The sequence below is a fragment of the Typopeltis vanoorti genome, chromosome 14 (genome assembly GCF_054136105.1).
Source record: "Typopeltis vanoorti isolate ZY-2024b chromosome 14, IOZ_Tvanoo_1.0, whole genome shotgun sequence".
NCBI lineage: Eukaryota > Metazoa > Arthropoda > Arachnida > Uropygi > Thelyphonidae > Typopeltis > Typopeltis vanoorti.
In genome coordinates this window covers 51,019,465-51,035,426 of record NC_143562.1, presented here as the reverse complement: position 1 = coordinate 51,035,426, position 15,962 = coordinate 51,019,465, and the positions used below count along the sequence as shown (strand labels likewise).

General features: G+C 38.6%; 1 protein-coding gene across 1 annotated transcript in view; it reads left to right on the top strand.

Moving 5' to 3' along the window:
• LOC150099464 (acyl-CoA Delta-9 desaturase-like) overlaps positions 1–14,777 on the top strand; it is a 90,491-nt gene extending 75,714 nt beyond the window's left edge. Inside the window, exons 4-5 of the mRNA XM_090404365.1 lie at positions 3,855–4,060; positions 14,354–14,777. Coding sequence (XP_090260491.1) covers positions 3,855–4,060; positions 14,354–14,777 — 630 coding nt within the window. The remainder of the gene's footprint in view (positions 1–3,854; positions 4,061–14,353) is intronic.
• The last annotated feature ends 1,185 nt before the right edge of the window (positions 14,778–15,962 follow it).

The following is a 15,962-nucleotide window of genomic DNA, read 5'->3' as shown; positions in this document are numbered from 1 at the left end:
TAGGCTATGAGCTTACAGGATTGCCAAAACAGGCATAGCTGAACAAGAGGCATATCTACCAAGGCGATTCTTATCCAAGTATGGATATCACGGATGATATTGTTCAAGCCTTCAGCAAACAGCAGTTGCTTGACCTGTTCAAGAAGTTATTAAAAAGGTTTGATGCAGAATTCCCGGGATTTATAGACATATTCGCCCAGGTCAATGATCAAGAAGGAGAGGATATAGAGAGCGCATTTACAACGGCCCCATCGCCAAAGAACTCTCGACAGATCGACTCCCATGGTGCACAGGCAACTAAACGATGGAGAACCACTGAAGATCATGGTGAACAAAACATCAACTTCTCGAGGGCCAGCAACATAGATGAGGGAGTTAAGATTCATCCCGCTACTGGCTCAGGTTATCGCAAAATGACAAAAATGCTGGACAATTCCAAATTGCCTTTCCACATCTTTACACTGGCAAGCAAGAAAAATCTAAAAGTGGTCCCCAAAGTGTTTCCGAGGGCATCACTCAAGGACTTACCCCAAACAAAGTCAGCAGAATATTGAGATCTGACAAACGACCAATGCCTTTAGTACTAGTAGAAATCAGAAACACTCAAAAAAGGATATATGAAGTGACAGATATCTGCAGGCTCAAAATTACTACTGCGCCTCTAAGGAAAAGGGCATCGCCAGGTCCTGCCATAGATGCCAAAAATTTGGGCATGCCCAAAATTTGTGAAGAGCAGCCTACAGATGTCTAAAATATGGTGAAAGACACCAGACTAGCTTCTGCACCAAGCCAAGGACTACACCTGCCTAGTGTGCCAATTGTAGAGGACCTCACCCCCGCAAACTAAACGGGGTGCATTTTACACTCAAAAAATCATGGGTCAGCAATAGTGAACCCTGCGTCTCCACGTAATGACACTATAAGCAACCAAGCAGGTTGCCCTCCTGTTCGAAATACCTCAGCTTCAGCAGCACAGGAAGGCACGCGATCTTCATCCATTACCAAGACAAATGCAGAGGCAGCTCGAACTCCGATTTCCCCACATAAGCAAGCAAGCTCCAACTTAACTTAAGTTCACACTAACAATACCAGCAGCATCAACATCTACCGCATACAACCCACCCGGCATCCCACTGTTGGCAACTTATTTGGATTCCATTTTCGGCTCTACTGACTCCATTATTATGGCTGGAGACTTTAATAGCAAGCATACAGCTTGATTCAGCTCCACAATCAATGACAAACTACTCCCCAATGACTACTCCCCAGAAAAACCATTTCTCCACCCCAAACTCAATAGTTATAGCCGGACCTACATAGCCCACTAATCACAGCCCAGCTGGAAGCTAAGATGTACTTGACATAGTCATCCTCAGAAACATTGGATACCAGTATCAGCTGGAAACACTAAACGAACTCTCTTCCAACCACACTCCACCACACACACATTTATACCTTTGGAAAAACTCTCTAGAATTCTCCCAAAGCACATTGGCCCAGTTCCTGTTATTCACAATAAAGAGGAGATAGACTTTGCTGTAAACAACCTAACCAGTCAAATCAAAAAACAATGAAGTCAGGCACTCAAACTACAGTCTTTTACCCGCTCAGTCGTATCCCCGAGGAAATCATGGATCTAATCATATTAAAAAACACAGCCAGAAAGAGCCCCACAAGATAGAGCAACTGTGAATAATCTAAATAGACAAGTCCGTGAACTGCAAAGACATCGTAACCAAAATAGGGAAACCAAACTTACGTCTGAACCCAGAGGATAACTCCATCTGGAAGTTCTTGAGAACCCTCCGCACTGAAAGGCAACTTATATCCCCAATTCAGATCAAGAAGGGAGTAGCCCACACTGACAAAGAAAAAGCAGAAGCTCTAGCTGATAGCTTGGAAACTCAACGTATCCCCTCTTATGAAAATCTGAAATTCAATCTTATCTACAAGATTCACCGCCGACTCAAGCAAGTCATAACACAACAAAAAGATAACTCAGAACCTATCACACCCACTTCTCCAGCAGAAGTTATAAGTGTCATAACCCATTTGAACAACAACAAGGCTCCAAGTCTAGATGGAACTACAAACAGAATAATCAAACTACTCCCCAGAAAAGCCATTGCGCATCTAGTCAATATAATTAATGCCATCCTCAAGTATTTTCCCATTACATGGAAGACGGCAGAAATCACGCCAATCAAAAAGATTGGAAAGAACTCTCAACTCCCGAAAGCTACAGACTTATCAGTCTTCTATCCAGCTTTGGTAAGGTAGCAGAAAAAGTCATCCTTACAAGGCTTCAGACAACGGATAAGTTAGGAATTATTCCGGACGAGCACTTCGGATTCAGAAAACACCATTGCACTGAACAATAAATACACCGACTGGTCGAATATATCACAAAAGGTTTCAACTGGAATCTCCACACAGCCACGGTTTTATAGATGCAGCAAACGCTTTTGATACGGTGTGGCATCAGGGTCTTCTCTACAAACTCATTAAATTCAATATACCAATTAATCTAGTAAAAATAATTGACACATACCTCAAAGACAGATACATGCAGGTCAAAATAAATTAAACTCTATCAACCAGACGCAAGATCCTGGCAAGTGTGCCGCAGGGCTCACTTCTGCCCCCCCCAGCTGTTTTCGATCTACATAGCTGATATCCCTCATAACCCAAGCTTCACAATCACTGCATTTTATGCAGATGATACTGCTTTATTAGCAAGATCTCTCAGCCCCAAACTGGCTATCACAAGCCTCCAAACCAGTATTCATACACTGGAGAAGTGGCTGAGAGACTGGAGGATCAAAACAAATCCCAAGATGAGCTCATCCATACTGTTCTCCAAAAGGAAGGTCCAAACGAATAAGGACATACACCTTTTAGGAGTCAAGATTCCATGGCAGACTGAAGTCAAATATCTCGGCGTGATGCCTTGACAAAAAACTCCAATTCACCAGTCACATAAAACACATAAACTCGAAGATATCCAAAATAATCGTGCAACTCTACTCCATGATCAACAGAAGAAGCAAACTGGATACTCGGAACAAACTACTCATATACAGGATGGTAATACGCCCAGTCATCACTTACGCATCTCCTGCATGGAACCATACCTCGGATACAAATATTCAAAAGCTGCAGAGGGGTACAGAATAAATGCCATAAATGACTGAAAATTATTCTGAACGCCCCATGGTTTATTAAAAACTCCCAGATTCACAGAGAAGTCAACACTCCCTACATCACATCCCTCCTTCATGGTCTAGCAGAAAGGTTCTTCACCAAGACAAGCAATCATCCAAACCCGCTGATCAAGCAAGCTTCAGATCAATAACTCTCCACTCACAGAACTTCCCTATCAGACAAAGGAGGAACATGAAAAGCATATATGCTTTCACCCATCAAATCAGTAACGTTCTGCGAGATAAAGTTATTTCATTCTTCATAGGCGTAATGGCCAGATAACTTGCTCAACTCACAGACATAAAATACTACTAGTGGGTGGTAGATGGTGTTGTGTGTAGGTAGTGGTTAGTGCCTCTGTGTGTAGATGGAGGATTAAAAATTCTGTCAATCAGTCATCACGTTAAGTGAAACGAAGTATTGCAAATAAATGCTTAACGTCAATATTCGACTGTCTTAAAATAATTAACAATAACATTAATCGCACTTTCCGTTTTAGTATAGTTCGATTAACTAAGATTATTCTAACATGCCAATCAAAAAAAAAAAAAAACGATTTTGTCCTTTTTACCTCTGACTTATAGATTGCAACTTTTTATGTTATTCAACGCAGTGATGTAACGTATGCTTTATTATTCTTTTCCTCACAGGATGACATCTTTACTTGGTGTAGGGATCACCGAGTTCACCACAAATTTTCAGAGACGGATGCCGATCCCCATAATCCATCACGGGGGTTTTTCTATGCTCACATCGGATGGTTACTGGTTAGAAAGCACCCAGACGTGTTTAGGAAAGGAAAATCTGTTGACTTAAGTGATCTCAAGGCTGATCCTATAATCCGATATCAAAGAAAGTAAATTTGAACTTTTAATTCTATAGTTTAAAGCACTTTTTTACATAACCTAACTGTTGAATATATCTTTCATGAAGATTCTTTTCTTTCTGTACCGCTAGCATTTATATAACAAATCATTTCTGCCAGTTCTTTCGACTACACATGCCTTACAACAGTGCTCTCAATTGACTATATATAAGTGTCTCCCTAAAGCACTCTAAGGATTCCTCAACAGTTTCCTTTTCTTTCAGAAAGACCTGGGTCGAATCCAGTCTACGAAGTGAGAAAGTTTGTAAGGACTTTTCAAACTGAAGGTGAGTTTGCCGATCTCATACGAAGGTGAAAAAAACGTTTTTGCACCGTAAATTGGAATTTTCCGATTTTAGAACACATTCAATTAAACACTTAGTGCAGTAGCTTCAAACCTTAACTGCTTCGACCATCATACCCAGTTCAAATTTCGATATATACCCTTTCAAAAGTCATACTTGAAGCTTTACTTGTAACATTTCAAAAACTCGAACAGTAACTCCAGAAAATAATTTATTTTTAAGTTAAATACAGTGGAGGCTCGTGGCTTGAAATCTTGGGGGAGTGCTGCAACTTTCGAAATATACATACACACTGTAAGTACAGTGTATACGTGTGTTTGGATAAAATATCAAAATTATGGTAAAAATTAACATGAAAAAATATTGTTTATTATAGATAAAATTATGCAGTTTAATTGAAAATTACTTAAAAATAAAATCCATTCCTTTAATTGTAATTAAAGGAATGGATTTACAAAATTTGGACATTACAATTAAATCCTTTAATTGTAATGTCCAAATATCTAAAAAGACGGAGTAAACACGATAAGCACTACGAACACTCTACTATTGGCGCAAACTGCATATAAACATCATCTACAATGGAACTGCGCGACGGACAGTGCCGCATTACGCTAATAGCTCGCATCTCACTATGACGAACATATGTTTGAGCGCGTAGCAATATGGCACTGTGGTAAATGCAGTGCTGCTAGCGTCCTTCGCTCCTCTAAGTGCTACAAGATGGATTTTTATTATTTTTTATGTAAAATAAGAGAATTGTATAGAATTGTTGATGATAAAAATTAAATATTGAAAGAAAATATAAATTAATTAATAAACATATTTATATATCGAGAAAAATTGGGGGTGGGTGCTGCAGTTCCGCAGTGCCCTTGCACCAAGCCACCCCTGGTTAAATAATAAGCGTTATTGGTGAATAAAATGTTGATCAAAATCAATGCACGGTTCATTTATTTTTAAAGATTCTCAATCAGTCTTCTTTACTTAGAAGTGTTACAATAGGTGTTCTGTCGGTGTGTAACCTGCGTCTCGATTAAAAATTCGGTATAATCTTACTTAGTTCTTATGCATTCTTTCAGTATATTTCATAGAGATATAACTGCCTTGCCACCTGCGATCGAGTATAAAGTTTATACTGGGAATCTGTGTACGGAAAGAAATGCGATATTGGAAAGCCGAACGATCATTTCTCGTTAAACAGCGAGATCTTGACATTGACTGATGAGATGATAGAATTGATAAACAATCTCTGTTCTTTGAACATAGTTAGAGTTTCTTAATAAATAAATCAGCACCAATAATTACACTTACAGTGGTCAACAAATGATATATAGAGAGTAAAGAAATAAGTAAAAATAAGAAAGCAAACAGAGTAAATAAATTCGCGTATTTCACAATTTGTTGTATAACTGACATCATCTAGTATTCAAGCACTGCCTTATAGTCCTTATAAGGAGTCGCTTAAAGGGGCGAAGCAAGAATGCTTTTCATCTTCCCAGTTATCTGTAGAGGACAGTGTAAGGATAAGATGTTATTGAGCTATTAAAGTTCTGATCATGGCAGGAGGGTAACAGCAATAGCCGAGCCTCAGTTAGAACTTCACTGGCTACAGCATTGCCATCCATTATCCTCCTAGGGTATTGGATTGAATGAATCAATTACCGCATCTCACGGTCGATTGATTCAATCTCATCTATCTCTACCCATTCAAGCACTGCCTTAGTCCTTATAAGGACTGGCTTAAAGGGGCGAAGCAAGAATGCTTTTCCTCTTCCCCGTTATCTGTAGAGGACAGTGTAGGGATAAGGTTATTGAGCTATTAAAGCTCTGATCATGGCAGGAGGGTAACAGCAATAGCCGAGCCTCAGTTAGAGCTTCATTGGCTACAGCATTGCTATCCATTACACTCCAAGGGTATTGGCCTACCAATGGTATTCTTCAAGCACTGCGAATATAACGAGAAGTAGGTGAGTCTTCCATATCAGGGTATTATTTTGGTAGATTAACTAAAGAACAATGGTATTTTTTTAGTCTATTGGAAGCCTTTGATATTTCAGATTAATCTATGTTAATAAAATTGCTTCATTTTTAAATTAAAAGACCTTGATAATTTTAGAAATATAAGTATGATATTTTATATTATGCAACATCCAATAATATTTCACTACTTATAGATCATTAAAGTTTAGGAATGTTTTAAGAACGCTTTGTGAAATATATAAGCTCGTATTCTGTAAACGAAAGAATTAATAATAAGCTAATTTTTGCTCATTAATTAATTATTGATAATCAATATATACATTATATGCTTTCCTAACAAGGCATTAATAAAATCTACAAGTTAATTTATTATTTTGAAATTGAATTACTGTATTCACATTACTGTACAAGAAATTTCTAAACATCCTTCTGATAGTCGGATTACTGTATTTCTTCACCTCTGAATAATTTAAATAATTCTAGTCTGAATGAAGACTTTCATTCTCCATTTCATTCACATAGCTTTCAAATGTACACATACAATTTAATTTATTTTAATTTACATTTTAAATAATATATTATATAAATTAATATTGCAACTTGTTTTATATTTAAAAAATAATAATATCCAAAATCTTTTTTTTTCTTACTTTATAAATAAATACTTTCTAAATATCCCATTAGATATTTTATATAATAAATATACAAAGAGAAATGGTGTGTTAACGTCAATAAGTCTGATTTTTACATAACATAATAAATTTCCGTCATCAAGAGTTTTCGGACATTACAGAATATTATTAAAAATGTTATTAAAATATTAGAGAAACATTATATCATGAATTACAAAAATTAATAAGGAGGAATTATACTGTTTCATGAAATATTTTTTATATTTTAATGTAATGTATAATGTATAATGTACATTATTTTGCATTTAAGAATCATTTCAATGTATTGACAAAAAATGCATATAATCCATCTAGTATTATTTAAATTTACTATGTTGGCTGGAAAAAATAAAAAATAAAAAGGCCTAGCTGATCATGACATCATTATCTATTTCCCAAAAATGTCTTGATCAAGGACGACACACCTGTGTACTGTTTGCAACACACTGATTGCACTTAGACGAGTACAGCTATCTGTATAACTTACACATAAGTGTGTGTGTGTGTGTGTGTGTGTGTGTGTGTGTGTGTGTGTGTGTGTGTGTGTGTGTGTGTGTGTGTGTGTGTGTGTGTGTGTGTGTGTGTGGATGTCGTTGTCATGTTGTCCCAACAATTTAGTATTACCTTCATAGATAAACTGATTGGGTTACTGAATTAAAAAACTTGAATTGTCCTCATTAGCTACCTTGCTCAGATTTATCACCAAGAACGAGGAAACTACGAGTGAAAATGATATAATGCAGTAATTATGTATGCCAGATTTCGCTGTCGCTCTATTACAATCTTTATAAACAAGTTCTCAGCAGTATATATTAAATGGTACGTTGACCTCTTAAATCGGAACTAGAACCTCTCTGATGTTAGTGGACTGTTTGGGAGATGTAAAAAGAAGGATTTTTTTTTTCCCAAGGGTACAATAAGTTCTAATAAATCTCTGCTTACTGGCTCACAGGAGATTTTGAAACATATTTCTGCAGATCAACAATCAGTTAGTGATTCTAATGGGAAATATCTAAAAAATGAAACTTTTCATATTCCCCTTTGGATGTGTAAGGAAATTTGGGAATAGGGTGATTTTAAGCTTTACGCTCGTCTTTTGGGACAGTGGGAGTTCAGCTGGGAGTAGAACTGACTTGGGTCTTTTATGTTTGCAGTAGACTGCTTCATCATATTCGGAGGCCTGTTTGATTAGTGAGTTTGGGTGCGCGCTTGCCTTAGTGAAGAACGTTTCAGCTAGATCATGAAGACGAGAAGTATGGAATTCTTCTCTCTCGATGGATCTGGATGTTTTTAATAAACCATGGGACGTCCAGAATCATCCGCAAGCACTTATTTTAAATTCGCTGCAGTTTTAGAATGTATGATTTTGAGGTAAGGCGCCATACTGGGTAGGCGTAAGTGATTACAGGGTGTATTATCATCAGATATATTAGCAACTTGTTTTCTATGTCTAGTTTACTGCTGCGTATGATCAAGGTGTACAGTTGAGATATGGCTTTGGATGTCTCAGAATCTGAGTTTGATGTGGCTGGTAAATCAGAGTTTTTTTTTTTTTTTTTTTTGTCGAGTTGTACTCCGAGATATTTGGTTTCTGTCTGCCATGGAATCTTTTCCCCAAAAAAGCTGTTATTTATTTATTTATTTATTATTATTATTATTTTTTTTTTTTTTTTTTGCTGGAGTAGTGGGAGTGATGCATTCTGAGTTGTCCTTTGTTTGTCTGAAGATGCGCTTAACCTGTTGATGAACTTTGTATATGAGGTTAATAATTAGGTTTTCGAGCGATGGGCTGCATTGTTTTTCCAGGTTGTTCACTACAGCTTCGACTTTTTCCTTATCTGTGTGTGCAATTCCGTGCTTAGCCTGCATGGGTGATAGGGACTGTCTTTTGGTACGAAAGAATTTCAGGAATTTCCAGATTGTATGATCCTCTCGGTTGAGTGCTGTTAGGCATTGCTAATTTCTGTGATTTGGAAGAGCATCTCTGACATGACTGTTCAAGTTGTTTAGAATTTTTTTTTGTCTTGCGGGGCTCTTGTGTTGTGGTATCTTTTCCTGGCTTTGTTTTTAGTTCTGATTAGGTCCTTGATATCCTCTGGGATCCAACTAGTCAAGTGGATAACTGTTGTTTTGGTGACTGATGCTATTGCTTTGTTGATTTGGTTTGTTAAGTTATTCACGGCTGCGTCTGTCTCCTCCTTTTTGTGGATGATGGGTACTGGTCCGATGTGCTCCGGGAGAATTTTGGATAGCTTAGCTATGTCCCATCTATCAAAGAGTTTTTTTTGGGGGGGAAGAGTTGATCTTGCGTGCTTAGTTTGAGCAGGATGGCGTTAAGATCTGATGATAGCTCGTTGATCATCAATTGATATCTGATGTTTCTGGAAATGACAATGTCTAGTACATCTGAACTGCCTAGAGGGCTACGATGGGTGAGTTCGTGGGGGGGGGGGGTCCTGCAACTAGAGCTGAGTTGAGTGTTATGAGTAATGTGCTGCCATTTTTATTGACTGTGGTGCTAAACCAAGCTGTATGCTTGGCGTTTAGGTCTCCTGCTATGATAATGGAATCTGCGGAGCCGAGGATGGATTCCAAATCTGATATCATTAGGGGGTTGCTTGGCAAATTGTAGGCTCCATAAATTTTGAGTCTGCAGCATTATGGGGGTGCACTTCTATGCCGGTTACCTCCGAGTTGATGGTTTGTAGGTTGGTTATCACATTATGGCTTAGATAGTTTTTGATATAGGTGGTGCCTCCACCTCTGACGCTGAATTTATATGTTCTATACATGGAATAACTTCTACGTTTTGGATTATTAGCTGCTCTGAGATGGGTTTCGTTGACTAATATTATGTCAGGATTGTGCTTGTGTGCAAACTCTTGCAACTCCAGAATCTTGTTGACCAGAGCATTGGCATTCCAAACAGTGATCAGGAGGGAGTTAGGTTGGAATTTGTTTTTATTCAAAACTGAGAGCTCTCAGAAAGGAGTGGATTTCTTGAAGGAATCTCTTTGTGAAGGTTGGTGATGGGCTGTTTTTACTGAATTCATGAATCATGGTGGCTAGTGAGGCAGTTAATATTGCTGTTTAGTTGGGGTTTGTTTGTTCATGAGATGCTGTATTTTTAGATCGTACTGCCTCCGCGTAGTTTGGATGTGGTTGCGGGGTTGCTTTCTTTCCTCGGTTATCATAATTCGACTTATTTCAGTTGGAGGATGACCATCCTGGTTGCCTCGAATGTCATTGAGAGTGGGAGTGGCTGGAGAGTTCTTATTGCCCCACAGTTTTTTGGATGGAGAATGCACCCTTTATAATTGGCAGGATGAGGTCGTCCGCAATTGGCGCATCCGGCTGGAGTGAGTCTTGGCTTGGTGAAGCTGCTGGTTTGATGACTTTCGCCTCATTTCAGACACTGTGTTCTTCTTTGTATAATTTTTAGGCATGGCCAAATTTTTGGCATCTATGGCACTGCCCTGTTGATGCTTTCTTCCTGAGCGGCTCAGTTGTTATTCTAAGTCCGCAAACAGCTGTCGACTCATAAATCCGCTTCTGTACGTTGCTAATTTCGATCAGCACTAGTAGCATTGCTCTTTTATCGGTTCTGAGCATCCTGATTACTTTGTTTGGCGTCAGGCCCTGATTGACGAGATCTGCAGTGACTTCATCAGTGGTGATGCTCTCAGCAACCCTTCGGAGCACCACCTTAAGATTTCTCTTGCTAGTTAAAGCGAAGGTATGATAAATCAACATAGAGTTATCCATCATTTTGGTCATGTCTATAGTCGGTAACAGTGGTAGCTTGGATTTTCACTCCCCCTCATCTCTGTTTTTAGCCAAGGAGTAGGCAATATTTTGTCCCCTGAGGATCTGTGAATACTGTGGTCCACTTTTACTTGTGCCATAGATTAACTGGTGGACTCTTCCCTTGTTGCTCGGGACATCCTGCGTTGATTGATAATTTCTCCATGTGGTCCCCCACGGTCCTACGTCTTTTATTTGTGTGTTCCCCTTGGAGTCCGTCTGTTGTGGATTCTTAGGTGGTGGGACAGTTGTGATTTCACCTTCCATGTCCTGGTCTTCACCTTCGGGATCATTTGTCTGTGCATACAAATTTAGAAAGCCTGGCCACTCTGACTCTAACTTCTTCAACATCTTCTTGAACAGGTCAAGCGCTTGATCTCTATTCAGTTTCTGTAACATATCATTTATGTTCTCCATACCGAATCGTCTGGATGGAGTTCTTTCCGATCTTAGAAATACTAGTGAGGTGCTCCACAAATAATTCTGAAGACCTCAAAGCAAAATTCCATAGATCAGAAAACGCGTAGTGTTGAAGTGGGGGAGCTGTGTTCCCACTTGGCCTCAACTCTAATTTCTTACCCCTCCATAAAACCTAGTATCCACCAATCCATTTATCCTCAGGGACTTTTCAGAGGGTTAGAAAGTAAGTTTCGAGTTGGGTTGGTGCCAGTGCATTGTGAGAATCATGAAACACCTCTGAAAAGAAAAACAGGGTAGGTCTTTTCGTTCCCACTTTCAATCTCTCCCTTTCTAATCTCAATACCTTACCATCTCGCTATTCACAGTTCTCTTACAATCGGATCACACCGATAGTTAATTGACAATTGACATTTATGTCTTTAGGGGTGAAGCAAGATGCTTTTCATATTCCCTGTTATCTGTTGTGGTTGCAGTGAAGGTAAAATTGATGAGCAGATTGCTCGCCCTGAATGGGCATGGAGATTATGCATCACTAAAGGAGGCTAATATAGCTTTTGGTCTTGAATATATCCGTTGGATCATATTCTGCAGCTTGCTGAACCAAATCGTTGGGATGTGTGGACGTCTTTAGGAAAAACTTGGATGCAGAAAAGAGAAAATATAGGTAATATTTGTGTCTCTGTGGATTTGATTGTTTCTAACATACCACGGGGCGTTCAGAATCATTCTCAAGCACTTATTCTGCACTCGCTGTATTTTGATAATATTGGCATTAGAGGTGTGGCTCCAGGCCAGAGAGGCATAGGTGATTATAGGACGAATTGTCATCTGGTATAGTTGCAATTTGATTCTGTTGCTGAGCTTGCTATTTCTATTTATTAGCGGATAAATCTGAGCTATGGCTTTAGATGCCTTTGTGCACGCAGACTTGGTGTGCTGATTGAAAGATAGCTTTTTTGTCAAGAATTACACCCAGGTAATTTCTTTCTGTCTGCCAGGGAATTTTAGTATTGAATAGTAACACATCTCCTACAGGAGACATTGGCTTTTTGAGAAAAGAACGCTGAGCTTTTCTGGGGGTTGACTTCCAATCTCCATTTAGAGAACCAACCCTCCAGCTTTAGAATGTTTTCTTGACGCTTTCTGGTAATGAAATGGGGTCTGAGATATCTGGTTAGTATTGCCGTATCGTCCGCATACAGGGCCAAAATGGAAGTCATCGGATTGTGCGGGATGTCTGACATGTATATAGAGAACAGCAATGGAGCCAATAGAGATCCCTGCGGCACTCCAGCAAAGATGTGGCGCTGGGAGGATGTAGAACCGTTGATTTTTACTTTCATTGATCTTTTCTGAAGATATGAATGGACTAAATGAACCATTTTTAGTGAGGTACCGGCTGAGATAAGTTTGAGGAGGAGGCCAAAATGCCAGATTTTGTCAAATGCTTTGGATAAGTCTAGGAAAACAGCGCCTGTGCACTGGCGCCAGTTGTAACTGGTGGTGATGTATTCGACAATTCTGTGGATTTGCTGGGTAGTACTGTGGTGTTGCTTAAAACCAAACTGTTCTTTGGGGAGGATATTTAGGTCATTTACCGAGGTTTGGAATTGTGAGAGGATGATCTTCTCTGCAACCTTACCCAGATTAGAGATAAGACTGATTGGACGATAATTTTGCGGTAGGTGTGGGCGTTTGCCTGGCTTATGAATAGAAATTACATCTGCCAGTTTCCAGGTAGAAGGAAAATTGTGAAATCTTAAAATTGCATTTATTATACTGGTCAGGTGCACTACTGCTTTTCGGGGAAGAAGTTTAATCATCCGATTAGTAATGCCGTCTGGCCCAGGAGCTTTTTTGTTCTTTAATTTTTTACTAATGTCATATATCTCAGCAGGTGATGTTGGTGCAATATGGACAGTGCTGGTGATCGGAAGTTTGAGTGATTGTCTGACCTTGCTGTGAATCTTATATATGTGGTCAAAGTCAAGGTTTCCATATGAAGGCCTGCATTGCTCCTCTAAGTTGTATGCTATAACTTCTGCTTTGTCTACATCTGTGTGAGCAAGGCCTTGGTCAGAGAATATTGGGGGAAGGGATCTGTCATTGTTTTTGATTTTTTTTCAGTAGTCCCCAGATGGAATGATCAGTAGGTGAAATGGAGGATAACTTTACATCCCATACTTGGTCTCTATGAGCTTTGAGTGCATCTCTTACTGCCCCATTTAATCTGTTTAGATTTATTTTTATCTTGTGGTGCACACGTGTTACGGAATCTTTTCCTAGCTCTGTGTTTGTCTCTGATCAAGTACATGATGTCTTCAGGCAAACGATCTGGCTTGCGGGCAGATTTCTAGGAGAAAGCTACCTTTATAGCAGAATTAATTTGTTCCGATCGTTAATAGGAGTCCTTATCCTTATAAGGACTGGCTTAAAGGAGCGAAGTAAGAATGCTTTTCATCTTCCCCGATATCTGTAGAGGACAGTGTAGGGATAAGGTGTTATTGAGCTATTAAAGCTCTGATCATGGAAGGAGGGTAACAGCAATAGCCAAGCTTCAGTTAGAACTTCATTGGCTACAGCATTGCCATCCATTACCCTCCAAGGGTATTAATCACCGCCGACCGCAACCAACCAATCGTTAATAGTTCTTAAAGTTCTTAAAAGAACTGGGCGATGGACTGAGTCCTTGACTCTTTATCCCGTCATCTGAATGAAGTAAATCTGTGTGGATGGAGTGTTATTGAGCTAAAAAGCTCTTAGTCATGGCTGGGTAACGGCAATAGCCGAGCCTCAGTTAAAACTTCATTAGCTACAGCATTGCCATTTGTTACCCTGAAAGTCCTAAAAAGGACTATTCCTCCCAATCGTTAATAATGCTTTACTAGCGTTTATTATATTATTAGATATGAAATATTTAAAGGTGTATTATATAATTTAAAATTTTTGAAATAAGTTTAAAAAGAATTATTTTTTATTATTATATTCAAAATAGAATATAAATTAAATTTTTATTTTAAAAAATAATTTAAATTTTTAGGTTATTTTAAAAATTATCTATATTCAAATAACAAAATGAAACCAGTTTGTTTCCTTTCCAGATTTTATATACCTCTGGTGATACTGTGCAGTTTCGTATTGCCAACTATCATTCCTGCCTGGTGTTGGAATGAATCTTATTGGAATGCATATTTCGTATCAGGAATACTTCGCTATTGCCTTACGTTGAATTCTACGTGGGCTATCAACAGCGCCGCTCATCGATGGGGATACAAACCCTACGACCGATTTATCAAGCCTACGGATAACTCTGTCGTACAGATAATCACAGCAGGTGAAGGATTTCATAATTATCATCATACCTTCCCTTACGACTACCGATCCAGTGAATTTGGAATGAAGTTAAGTTTGCCGACTGCATTTATTAATTTAATGGCATGTATCGGTTTAGCTTATGATTTGAGAACACCTTCGGAAGAAACGATAAGGAAAAGGAAAGAAAGGACAGGAGATGGTTCTTGGTGATTGAAAACGTGATACAAAAATGTCCCAAATACATCCCATGCTTAGTTCTTTCAGTACAAATATATTCTAACCAGCAATTAGTGAAATTTGTATAAATTTTAATAGTTATTCTACACCATATTTTTATCCTGACTTCAGATGTATCAACTGTTTATCCAATGATTCTTATGCGTGCGTTTCCAAAAGTGTAATATCTATGCTGCCATAAACAGATGAACCTTCCCATTTCAAATACCATTCAGAACATACCCCATCTGCCATCACTGCTGGGTAGCGTATCCACTCTCCTGCCAAAAGGATGAGGGTTCGAATCCCGCCGTGGGCATGGATGTTTGTGATTGTCTGTGGAAATATTATTGGTGGTCGGCAGTAGATGGCGTTAGCGTAGTTGTGGTCAGTTGGTGATTGAGTGTTAGAGACGGAGTTGCAGAGCTGGAGCCCTCCCCGGATGAGTCTTTGGACTCCGTGGAGGGGTCAAATAATAATAATAATAATAATAATAATACGAACAGCAGAATTTAGCGAGTTTAAATGCGAACTGCTGTAGGGTATCGCATTTTCAGATTAAGAGTTATGTTGTTGTTTTTTTAGGTTAATTTCTCAAAATATAATAATAATAACATAAATAAAACAAACATTCTGATTAACAAAGTGAAAGGTCTGAGTATGTTAGGGAAGGACGCCTTTGGATGGAAATTTTGTGGATAAATTGTGGTCCACAGGCTCGTAATTGCAAAAGATAATGTTTTGGTGATGGTGTTGCTCTCAAAGGTTAGATGATAGTGGAATGGCATCTCTTGAATAAACACTCTTACTACGAACCGTTTTCTTCAGATCAGTGTCTGGATCTCAAAAATGTACTCACAGTGAATCACACTGGAATTATTTTAATATGGAAAAGGTCTTTCTTTATATGTAAGTTGATCGATGCGTTTGTCAAAAGCGCAATGACTGGAGCTCGATAACCCGAACAATTTAGAAAACACCACCGTATGCAATGATGCACTTTTTGACTATACGTTTTAATAGTGTTCATTGGTACAAAACCGGATGCATAGCCAGCTCAGATTCTCAATTTTAATTCAATCGAACATTCGCTTAAGTTCAGGTCAAGTCAGAGAAAAATTTCAGGAATTTCTTAGGAATATATTCTTCACAGATTGTATTTGACAGGATTATAAGGAA